The 12,974-nt window shown below is 41.7% G+C and overlaps 1 protein-coding gene across 1 annotated transcript in view; it reads right to left on the bottom strand.

The window, feature by feature from the left end:
* The window catches only part of LOC129712915 (aryl hydrocarbon receptor-like), a 174,236-nt gene that overhangs the window by 25,059 nt on the left and 136,203 nt on the right, over window positions 1-12,974 (bottom strand). The window contains exons 7-8 of the mRNA XM_055661675.1: window positions 3,996-4,198; window positions 155-264 (exon numbers count right to left, since the gene is read on the bottom strand). Of these exons, the coding sequence (XP_055517650.1) occupies window positions 155-264; window positions 3,996-4,198 (313 nt within the window). The remainder of the gene's footprint in view (window positions 1-154; window positions 265-3,995; window positions 4,199-12,974) is intronic.

The following is a 12,974-nucleotide window of genomic DNA, read 5'->3' on the forward strand; positions in this document are numbered from 1 at the left end:
TGTTCAGCCTCGCCCTTCAGCATGCTTTGCAGCCATTTTGCGGCATCCTTAATTGACGCTAGCAACAACCTCTATGAATGAACAAGTTGGTTATATTTTTCACCAAGATGGAAAAAGAAACTGCACTAGCACAGAACATGAAGAGGGTACTTACTTCGGACATGGTTTTCTGCGCAGTACATCATGTCAGCTGCATGAATAAATTGATAGCCGCTTCCTCGCATACATAATTCAGCCTCTGTGTAACCCAGGACAATCTTCCCTCTGCAGCAAAACAGAACAGGATTTACCTTTGCACGTAACACCCAGGTTTGCATGCATAAAATCCTATGAACTAAATTTTAGTTTACTGTAGAGATTAAGTGTGGAAACAGGCCCGTCGGCCCACCGAGTCCGCACCGATCAGCAACCTCCGCACATTAACAGTATCCTACACACACTGGGGACAATTTACATTTATACCAAGCCAATTAACCTACAAACCGGCACGTCTTTAGAGTGTGGGAGGAAACCGGAGGAGAAAACTCTAGGAGATACCCTCACGGTCATGGGGAGAATGTACAAACTCTGTACAGACAGCACCCGTAGTTGGGATCTACCGTTGAGCCACCGTGTCGCCTTTGATAATTTCCAAAATGAAATTATGTGAATTAATGAAACTTTCTCCCTCTCAAAATTAATTGAGATAAATTTATTATGACTTTTAATGGATCACACATTTGCCAAAAAATTGCTACATGACCATCAATCCCCTGCCATAAACAGTAACTTTCCAGCACACAACAGCAAAGGAATTTATTGCATGCGAAGAACAACCCAAAAGGAATACGCCACCAAAATTAAATTTAAACAGCTGTACGCTCACAGAGCCAACTGCCAACGCAGCATACCTAATAACTGCACTAGTCCATGGTATACATGCTGTAATAAAATAATTCTAAACTAAATTTTGACTGAAACAGAAAATTTAAAAAAAGTACAATTAACAGGATATTTTATAGATCCATTTACAATTCCCCTATTGAAGGACACGTGAGTGCCTTTATAGAATAAGAAGCCAAAAGAAATTTGCAGATGCTGTTAATCTGAAGCAGAAAATTTAGGTGATGGTAGGACAGTCAGCATCTGTGAAGCGAGAAATAAATTTAATAGATGATTAATTCACTTGAAATGATAATCCTGTTTCTCTCTCTACTGATGCTACCCAACTTCTTGAGTATCACCATCATTTTCTGTTTCTATTTCACTCTTACATATGACATTGGCTCCTCTGTTCAGCAAACCTAATGTAAACAAACCAAACTTCCATAATTTTTGTGAATTTAAAGTTCAAGTAGTCCCCAGCCTCGGGCAAGCTCTGCCTCAGCAATTTTGACCTGGCATAGGGGCTTATGACGCTTTTCATTCAAATGAGGATTTCACAGCCACAAGGAGAAAGGTAAAAATAAATTCTGTATTCTTTCAATGTTGTTTTTGATAATCAATTTTTTTTTTTAAAATACTTGGTCTACTGATTTTAACAATTTAACATCAATTTGTTTTAATTTTTAGCAATTTCTAAAGGTTTATGAATGTCGGGGACATCCAGGGCATTGAAAATCTTTAACAAAGAGCACAGTTGTGCCCTTGCCACCAGTCAATGTTTCTCAACAAGAGCTTGCTCACTCGGTCCAGCACACATCTTGGTTAGCTGATAAGAATCTCTGGTGCAGAGCTCCTTTCCAAGTGCAGACTGATTAAGTGCTGTCTGGTGATGACCTTAAGTGGCGAGTGCTGGCAGTGGGTCACCTTCCACAAAATCTAGGCCAGTGATGAAGAGAACAGGCGACACAGGTTACATTTTCATTTTCCTTGCTGTATTATCTGTGGCTCATTTATCTGTAAATTATCTGACTATCGTGGATTGCACAAGCAAAAATCTAGGCTGACTCTGTTGTGCAATACCAGGATAACAAAAAAACTGCTTACAGTGCCCTCCATAATGTTTGGGACAAAGACCCAGCATTTATTTATTTGCCTCTGTACTCCACAATTTGAGATTTGTAATAGAAAAAAATCACATGGTTAAAGTGCACACTGTTGGATTTTATTAAATGGTGTTTTTATACATTTTGGTTTCACCATGTAGAAAGTACAGCAGTGTTTATATATAGTCCCCCCCATTTCGTTTGGGACACATGGATTTAAAGGTGTTTGTAATTGCCTCCTTAATGCAGGTAAAAGAGAGCTCTCAGCATCCAGTCTTTCCATCACCTTTGGAACATTTTATTGCTGTTTATGAACATGAGGATCAAAGTTGTGCCAATGAGTCAAAGAAGCCATATGAGACTGAGAAACAAGAATAAAACTCTTAGAGACATCAGCCAAACATTAAGCTTACCAAAATCAACTGTTTGGAACATTATTAAGAAGAAAGAGCTTACTAATCGCAAAGGGACTGGCAGGCCAAAGAAAAACCTCCATTGCTGATGACAGAAGAATTCTCTATAATAAAGAAAAATCTCCAAACACCTGTCCGACAGATCAGAAACACTCTTAAGGAGTCAGGTGTAGATTTGTCAATGATCACTGTCCGCAGAAGACTTCATGAACAGAAATACAGAAGCTACAAACACTGCAGGATGCAAACCACTGGTTAGCCGCAAAAATAGGATGGCCGGATTATAGTTTGCCAAGAAGTACTTAAGAGAGCAACCACAGTTCTGGAAAAAGGACTTGTAGGCAGATGAGACGAAGATTAACTTGTATCAGAGTGATGGTAAGAGCAAAGTACGTAGGAGACAAGGAACTGCCCAAGATCCAAAGCATACCACTTCATCTGTGAAACAGTGGTGGGGGTGTTATGGCCTGAGCATGTATGGCTGCTGAAGGGACTGACTCACTTATCTTCATTGATGATGCAATTGCTGATGATACAATAGCATAATGAATTCTGAAGTGTATAGACACATCCTATCTGCTCAAGTTCAAACAAATGCCTCAAAACTCATTGGCCGGCATTTCATTCTACAGCAAGATAATGACCCCAAACATACTGCTAAAGCAACAAAGGAGTTTTTCAAAGCTAAAAAATGGTAAATTCTTGATTGGCCAAGTCAATCACCCGATCTGAACCCAATTGTCATTTACATGTTAAGGCGAAAACTAAAGGGGACTAGCCCCCAAAATAAGTATAAGCTAAAGATGGCTGCAATACAGACCTGGCAGAGCATCACAAGAGAAGACACCCAGCAACTGGTGATGTCCATGAATCGCAGACTTCAAACAGTCATTGCATGCAAAGGATATGCAACAAAATACTAAACATGACTACTTTAATTTACATGGCATTGCTATGTTCCAAATATTATGGTGCCCTGAAATGGGGGGGGGGGGGGGGGGGGGGGGGGGGGGGGGGGGGGGGGGGCTATTTATAAGCACTGCTGTAATTTCTACATGGTGAAACCAAAATGTACAAAAATGGCCTTTATTAAAACCTGACAACGTGATTTTTTTTCTATTACAAATCTCAAATTGTGGAGTGCAGAGGCAAATAAATAAATGATGGATCTTTGTCCCAAACATTATGGAGGGCACTGTATATTGCTGGGCCCGCACAAAGTACATCATGTATAGTTCTATACTTTCGTACCGTACAACTACCTAGGAGGGTTGCAGAATTATTTAACGTTTGGATCAAGTGACTGATGGGTGTAACTAAAAAGACTGACCAAAGTTCAAATCTATATCTCCATTGTTTCTTAGGAAAATGCTACCACCTCAAAATATTATTTAAATGTTCAGTTGCTGCTTATTGAACACAGTTACTTTTCTATGTTTAATTACATGTGTAAGTTACTTGATTCTCTCAGCACATAACTAATGAATGATTTCTGCCATTTAAAATACGTTGAGAATGAAATAAATCCCAAGTTTGTAAGTGTTAATAATTATTAAAGTGATGTTTTACACACTAATGTGTTACCACAATGATATAGCAAATACTTTCAACTTACTTAGCATCGCAGCCCATTGGGGTGAAGTCTAATTTGTGTTTGGTTCTGAAAATTAAATTTTTGGTTCGGATCTCCAGAATGGACGGAGGTTGCAGTGGTGTTGCTATGGCAAACAAAGCCAACTGTGGAGGAATAAATGAGCCATCCTTTCCCTTCATGTTCTGTTCATAAAGAAGCTTGAGTCTGCCTTGGAAATTCATGGCCTTGAAGGAAAAAGAGTTAGAAGTTGGTTGGTTCATCATTGATAAATCTGATTACAATCTGTGCGGATAGGTCACAATACATCCTCCATAATAATTCTGAACACTGATGCCGCGCAGGATACTTTCGTAGTACGCTACTATACTCCTTGTGCACTCATGACAATGCAGCAAAATTTGGCTCTAGCTCCATCTACAAGCATGCAGATGACTCCACGGGCCGGATAACGAATAATGATGAGATGGAGTACAGGACGGATATTGAGAACTTAGTGACATGGTGTCAGGACAACAACCTCTTCAAAGGAACTAGTTATAGATTTCAGGATATGCAGGAATGAACTGCAGATGCTGATTTATACCAAATGTAGATACAAAATGCTGGAGTAACTCAGCATGTCAGGGAGCTTTTCTGGAGAAAAGGAACAGGTGATGTTTTGGGTCTTTGGTCTCTGGGACCAGGCAACCAAACTGTCCTGAGCCACAATTTACCTAATGAGACCCTCGGAATATTTTTGATCGAATTTTATCTTGCACGCAACATTATCACGTTATTCCCTTTATCATGTAACTGTACACTGTGGATGGCTCAATTCTAATCATATATTGTCTTTCAGCTGACTGATTTGCACGCAAGAAGCATGGTAGAGTACATGCTCCAATCGGCACAAATGGTGCCAAAGTGAAAATGGTTGGGAGCTTCAAGTTCCTTGGCATTAATATCACCAATGATCTGTTGTGGACCAACTACATTGAAGTGACTGCTACGAAGCCAAACTAATGGGCCTGTCCCACTTAGACGACTTTTTAGGCGACTGCAGGAGACTATGCAGTCCCCGCATGTTCGCGGGTGGTTGCCAGGTAGTCGCCTTCAAGGTCGTGAGGAGTTCCCACATTCTGGGAACTAATCGCGGCCTCATTATGGTCGGTGTCACGATTCCCCGAGTCCCTATGATCGATGGAGGAATCGCAGGTCTCCATAGACAGTCTCTCCCAGAGGGAATAATGGCCGACCATGGCCACCTTCCCATCACGCTGTCCCGTGCCCCAATAACGACTGCCGCCATGTTCTAGAACTTCAAGGAGCCCAGCGGAGCGCGCAGCACAACCTGAGCAGCATTTTAAAAACGCGAAGTGGCAAATTTAAAGAAGTGAAAGTTAAGAAGCCAAGAAGTGCAGCAGACATGACAAGGATGACATCACTCGAGCGCAAGCAGATGGCAGGCAATGTGCCCAGTCAGATGCATTGTGACATCATCAGCGAGACCATCTCGTTTATTTTCTAAGCTATTTTAATTTTTTTAACATTTTCATAAATAACTCGAGAAATAATACATGAAATTTTCAAACAAGGCAATTTTTGACATCATGGTGTAAATCTCTATCGAAATATATTAAAATGTCATAGTTAGCGCGTCATGTTTTCGAAGAGATGTGAAACACACAGGAATATCACACAAATAAATACACATCCAAGATCAGATTTTTATATGTATAGAGATGTGCAGGGCAACATTTGTTTTTTACACAGAGGGCATGGGCCTGGAATGTGCTGCCAGTGATGGTGGTTGAGGCAAATATGATAGCAATATTTGAGAAATGTTTGGATATGCATATGGATAGCCAGGATATGAAGCGTACTGAATTATGTGCAGGCAGATAAGTGTTGGTTTTGGCATCTTATTCGGCATAGACATTGTGGGCCCAAGGGCCTGATCTTGTGCTGTACAGTTCTATGTTCAGAGTCCAGTGTTCCAAAGCTTTACAGATTTTAATATGGCATTAAACGACAAACCAAGTATAGAAAAGACATAGAAGCTGAAGTAGATACAAAGCACTGCAGTAACTCAGTGGGTGAGGCAGAATCTCTAGAGAAAAATAATGGGTGATATTTCACATCAGGACCTTTCTTCAGACTGAAAGTAGCGGGGAGGGAAATGGAGGTAAGAAGAGGCCAGAATAAACTAGGGCCAGCATCAAATGACCATTATGGGCCATTGGTGGCTGTGAAGAGGTGATGACAAAGGGATGCAAAAATGCAAACAGTGGAACTAGTAGGACAACTAGGGTGGGGGGGGGGTGGGGGGGGGGGGGGCGGAGGGAAGGAAGGAAATGCAGGCATTACTTGAAATTAGAGAAATCAACGTTTTCCAAGTGAAATATGAGGTGCTGTTCCTCAAATATGCGTGTGGCCTCACTTTAACAGTGGAGGAGGCCCAGGAAAGAAAGGCCAGTATGGGGATGGATAGAAGAGTTAAAATGATTGGCAACCAAGATGTTGCATAAGCCAAGGCGAACCGAGCATAAATGTTGAGCGAAACGATCGCCCAGTCTGCGCTTGGTCTCGCCGATATATATAGGAGCCCACTGAGAACGACGGGTACAGTGGATAAAGTTGTAGGAGGTGCAAGTGAACCTCTGCCTCACCTGAAAGGACTGTTGGGACCCTGGATGGAATTGAGGGAGAAGGTATAAGGACAGGTGTTTCATCTCCTGCGGTTGCAGGGGATAGTACCTGGGGAGGGGATAGTCGGCTACTCCTGAACAGTGATGTAGAACTGCTATATGACTATTCTGTTTCATTCTAAGCTTATGAAGTCAGTAAAGAAACAGCAAACAACACATTAAGTTAATGTCTCAGATTGGCATGTCCCCAGAAACCCTCACCAATGTCTACACATGTAGAATGCATTTTATCGGGTTGCAACATTGCCTGGTTTTGGAGCAGCTCCATTTCAGACCACAAGAAATTGCAGACATAGTTGTTGTAGTTGTAGCCCAGACCATTGTGCAAACAGGCTTCCCTCCCATTGACTCCATATACACATAAGGGTTCGTCTAGGGAGGCTATTTGGGTGGAACTGAGAAATGGGAAAGGGGTAGCAACACTTATAGGGGTGTATTATAGACCGCCAAATGGGGAGCGAGAATTGGAAGAGCAAATATGTAAGGATATAGCAGATATTAGTAGCAAGCACAAGTTAGTGATAGTGGGAGATTTCAATTTTCCACGTATAGACTGGGAAACACATTCTGTAAATGGGCTGGATGGTTTGGAGTTTGTAAAATGTGTGATTTTTGCAGCAATACATAGAGGTACCTACTAGAGAAGGGGCGGTGCTGGACCTCCTGTTAGGAAATGAGACAGGTCAGGTGACAGAGGTATGCGTTGGGGAACAGTTCTGGTCAAGTGATCACAATACCATTAGTTTCAATATAATTATGGAGAGGGTCCGAACTGGACCTAGGGTTGAGATTTTTGATTGGAGAAAGGCTAACTTTGAGTTGATGCGAAAGGATTTAAAAGGAGTGAATTGGGACATTTTGTTTTATGGGAAAGATGTGGAAGAGAAATGGAGGACATTTAAAGGTGAAATTTAAAGAGTACAGAATCTTTATGTAGCTGTTCAGTTGAAAGGAAATAGTAAAAATTGGAAAGAGCCATGGTTTTCAAGGGAAATTGGACACGGTTTGGAAAAAGAGAGAGATAATAATAATAAATTTTATTTATGGGCGCCTTTCAAGAGTCTCAAGGACACCTTACAAAAATTTAGCAGGTAGAGGAAAAACATGTAAGGGGAATTAAATAAATAGTAGAGACATGACTAGTACACAAAGTAAATACAGAATTCAATACAAAACACATGACATCCCAACTTCTATACTCAATGCTCTGATCTACAATAATTATAGGCAGCATGGAGTAAATGAGGTGCTTGAGGAGTATAAAGAATGAAAAAAGAATCTTAAAGAAATTAGAAAAGTTAAAAGATATGAGGTTGCTTTGGCAAGTAAGGTGAAAGTAAATCCAAAGGGTTTCTACAGCTATATTAATAGCAAAAGGATAACAAGGGATAACATTGGTCCATTAGAGAATCAGAGTGGACAGCTATCTGCAGAGCCAAAAGAGATGGGGGAGATATTGAACAATTTCTTTTCTTCGGTATTCACTAAGGAAAAGGATATTGAATTATGTGAGGTAAGGGAAACAAGTAGAGTAGCTATGGAAACTATAAGATTCAAAGAAGAGGAAGTACTGACACTTTTGAAAAATATAAAAGTGGATAAGTCTCCATGTCCGGACAGGACATTCCCTAGGACATTGAGGGAAGTTAGTGTAGAAATAGCAGGGGCTATGACAGAAATATTTCAAATGTCATTAGAAACGGGAAAAGTGCCGGAGGATTGGCGTACTGCGCATGTTGTTCCATTGTTTAAAAAGGGTTCTAAGAGTAAACCTAGCAATTATAGACCTGTTAGTTTGACATCAGTGGTGGGCAAATTAATGGATACTTAGAGATAATATACATAAGCATCTGGATAAACAGGGTCTGATTAGGAACAGTCAACATGGATTTGTGCCTGGAAGGTCATGTTTGACTAATCTTCTTGAATTTTTTGAAGAGGTTACTCGGGAAATTGATGAGGGTAAAGCAGTGGATGTTGTATATATGGACTTCAGTGGAAGGTATAAGGTTCCTCGTGGAAGGTTGGTTAAGAAGGTTTAATTGTTGGGTATTAATGGTGGAGTAGCAAGATGGATTCAACAGTGGCTGAAGGGGAGATGCCGGAGAGTAATGGTGGATGGTTGTTTGTCAGGTTTGAGGCCAGTGACTAGTGGGGTGCCACAGGGATCTGTGTTGGGTCCACTGTTGTTTGTCATGTACATCAATGATCTGGATGATGGTGTGGTAAATTGGATTAGTAAGTATGCAGATGATACGAAGATAGGTGGTGTTGTGGATAATGAAGTAGATTTTCAAAGTCTAATGAGAGATTTATGCCAGTTGGAAGAGTGGGCTGAAAGATGGCAGATGGAGTTTAATGCTCATAAGTGTGAGGTGCTACATCTTGGCAGGACAAATCAAAATAGGACGTACATGGTAAATGGTAGGGAATTGAGGAATGCAGTTGAACGGAGGGACCTAGGAATAACTGTGCACAGTTCCCTGAAGGTGGAATCTCATGTAGATAGGGTGGTAAAGAAAGCTTTTGGTATGCTGGCCTTTATAAATCAGAGCAATGAGTATAGAAGTTGGGATGCAATGTTAAAATTGTACAATGCATTGGTGAGGCCAATTCTGGAGTATGGTGTACAATTTTGGTCGCCTAATTATAGGAAGGATGTCAACAAAATAGAGAGAGTACAGAGGAGATTTACTAGAATGTTGCCTGGGTTTCAGCAACTAAGTTACAGAGAAAGTTTGAACAAGTTAGGTCTTTATTCTTTGGAGCGCAGAAGGTTAAGGGGGGACTTGATAGAGGTCTTTAAAATGATGAGAGGGATAGACAGAGTTGACGTGGATAAACTTTTCCCACTGAGAGTAGGGAAGATTCAAACAAGAGGACATGACTTGAGAATTAAGGGACAGAAGTTTAGGGGTAACATGAGGGGGAACGTCTTTACTCAGAGAGTGGTAGCTGTGTGGAATGAGCTTCCAGTGAAGGTGGTGGAGGCAGGTTCGATTTTCTCATTTAAAAATAAATTGGATAGTTATATGGACGGGAAAGGAATGGAGGGTTATGGTCTGAGTGCAGGTAGATGGGACTAGGGGACAATACGTGTTCGGCATGGACTAGAAGGGCCGAGATGGCCTGTTTCCGTGCTGTAATTGATATATGGTTATATGGTAATGCTGCCTCGGTAATGTCACCAGGATAATCAAGGTCCAGTCTCACCCCTGTCATTCCATTTACTCCCCCCTCCCATCAGGCACGAGGTACAGACATTTGAAAACATGTGCCTCCAGATGGACCACTTGGACAACAAAAACTCATATGTCAGGCTGTTATTCATTGATTACAGCTCGGCATTTAATACTATCATCCCCTCCAAGCTGGTTACCAAACTCTCAAAACTGGGTCTCTGCGCATCCCTCTGCAATTGGATCCTCGACTTCCTCATCCACAGAACACAGTCTGTTCGTATTGGTGGAAATGTGTCAGACTCGATAACAATCAGCACGGGAGCACCTCATGGCTGCATGCTCAGCCCCCTGCTGTACTCCCTCTATACTCATGACTTCGTAGCCGGTCATAGTGCAAACTCCATCATCAAGTTCGCTGACGATACCACTGTTGTGGGACGTATCACTGATGGGGATGAGTCAGAGTATAGAAGAGAGATCGAGCAACTGTCCATATGGTGCCAGCACAATAACCTGGCCCTCAACACCAGCAAAACCAAGGAACTGATTGTGGACTTTGGAAGGAGTAGGATGGGGACCCACAGCCCCGTTTATATCAACGGGTCGATGGTTGAAAGGGTCAAGAGCTTCAAATTCCTGGGCCTGCACATCTCTGAAGATCTTTCCTGGTCCGAGAACACTGATGCAATTATCAAGAAAGCACATCAGCGCCTCTACTTCCTGAGAAGATTACGGAGAGTCGGTTTGTCAAGGAGGACTCTCTCTAACTTCTACAGGTCCACAGTAGGGAGCATGCTGACCGGTTGCATCGTGGCTTGGTTTGGCAACTTGAGTGCCCTGGAGAGGAAGAGACTACAAAAAGTAGTAAACACTGCCCAGTCCATCATCGGCTCTGATCTTCCTTCCATCGAGGGGATTTATCGAAGTCGCTGCCTCAAAAAGGCTGGCAGTATCATCAAAGACCCACCCCATCCTGGCCACACACTCATCTCCCTGCTACCTTCAGGTAGAAGGTACAGGAGCCTGAAGACTGCAACGACCAGGTTCAGGAATAGCTACTTCCCCACAGCCATCAGGCTATTAAACCTGGCTCGGACAAAACTCTGAACATTAATAACCCATTATCTGTCATTTTGCACTTTATCAGTTTATTTATTCATGTGTTTTGTAGTCAATGCCTATTATGTTCTGTGTGCTGAAGCAAAGCAAGAGTTTCATGGTCCTATCAGGGACACATGACAATAAACTTGAACTTGAACTTGAGACCCAGGGAGAGTTTCTTCCCAGCTGAACTATCCTATCACCAGCTAGAGTGCGATCCTGAACTCCCATCTACCTCATTGGAAACCTTTGAACTATCTTTGGTAGAAACCCTTTGGATTGTAATCATGTATAGTCTTTTCGTTGACTGGATAGCACGCAAACAAAAAGCTTTTTGTGGTACTTTGGTACACGTGACAATAATAATAATAAACAAAACTAAACATGAACCTCTATTCATGGATTAAACTACAAAGTGTAATTGCTACAGCTGCATATTCTATGTTTAAGAAGGAACTGCAGATGCTGGAAAACCGAAGGTAGACACAAATGCTGGAGAAACTCAGCGAGTGAGGCAGCATCTGTGGAGCGAAGGAAATAGGCAACGTTTCAGGTCGAAACCCTCTGAAGAAGGGTTTTGACCCGAAACGTTGCCTATTTCCGTTGCTCCATAGATGCTGCCTCACCCGCTGAGTTTCTCCAGTATTTCTGTCTAACTGCGTATTCTACATGTTTTTTAAAACTAAGTTTTTAAAAGTACGTTTCTTTAATCTAACTTTCAGTGATTGCTGTTCTGCAAATCCTTTACCTATTTATAAAGCTATTTGTAACATTTTTCTCTGCTAAAGGTACTTTACAGATACACACGTGTTGAGATTCCAGGCAGCTGATTTGTTGTTCCCATTACCTTCAGCTCCCTCTCCATTGTTTCAAAGCCACCTGCACAGGAACTTATTTTTTATCAAAATAATAACATAGTTTGGGCGACAAGCAGATTATCCACTTCCATAATGACACTAGTGTGCCAAGATCAAACTCTGTTGTCTGGAATGTAAAATGCTATACTTCCTTCTGTCGGATCATCAGTTTAAAGGCACAAAAAAATAAAATGCAATGCATAACCCAAGAGCAAACTACTACATAATGTAATTATTAAGTGCTACTTAGCCACTTTACCTTACTACCATGTATTTCTAACACACAGACAAAGAAAATATTTGGGGTAGATAAAAACATGATTTAAACACTGGCTTTAAGGGAATGAGGGTGTTTCAGAGAAGGAATGCGATTGTGAAACAAAGTGTATCTGCCAGTTGTGAGCTGAAATGTCAGAGAATGCATCAGCCCAAAATAAATTCAAACAGGTGGGGGTTTGTAGGAATGAAGGAGATTACAAGCAGTGAGGAGCAGTGAGACAGTGAACAAATCCAAACAGAAGTATGATATTTTTATACTTGAAGTGCGGGGAAAGTGTACTTAAAATGCAGGTACAGCAGGCAGTGAAGAAAGCGAATGGCATGCTGGCCTTCATAACAAGAGGAGTTAAGTTTAGGAGCAAAGAGGTCCATCTGCAGTTGTACAGGGCCCTAGTGAGACCACACCTGGAGTATTGTGTGCAGTATTGGTCTCCAAATTTGTGGGACATTCTTGCTATTAAGGGAGTGCAGCGTAGATTAATTCCCGGGATGGCGGGACTGTTGATAGAATCGAGCAGCTGGGCTTGTATACTCTGGAATTTAGAAGGATGAGAGGGAATCTTATTGAAACATGAGATTATTAAGGTGTTTGGACATGCTAGATGCAGGAAGCATGTTCCCGATGTTGGCGGAGTCCAGAACCAGGGGCCACAGTTTAAGAATAAGGGGTAAGCCATTTAAAACGGAGATGAGGAAAAACTTTTTCACACAGAGAGTTGTGAGTCTGTGGAATTCTCTGCCTCAGAAGGCGCTGGAGGCCGGTTCTCTGGCTTTCAAGAGAGTTAGATAGAGCACTTAAAGATAGCGGAGTCAGGGGATTTGGGGAGAAGGCAGGAACGGGGTACTGATTGTGGATGATCAGCTATGATCACTGAATGGCGGTGCTGGCTCGAT

This window comes from Leucoraja erinacea, chromosome 2 (genome assembly GCF_028641065.1).
Source record: "Leucoraja erinacea ecotype New England chromosome 2, Leri_hhj_1, whole genome shotgun sequence".
In the NCBI taxonomy this organism is placed as follows: Eukaryota; Metazoa; Chordata; class Chondrichthyes; order Rajiformes; family Rajidae; genus Leucoraja; species Leucoraja erinaceus.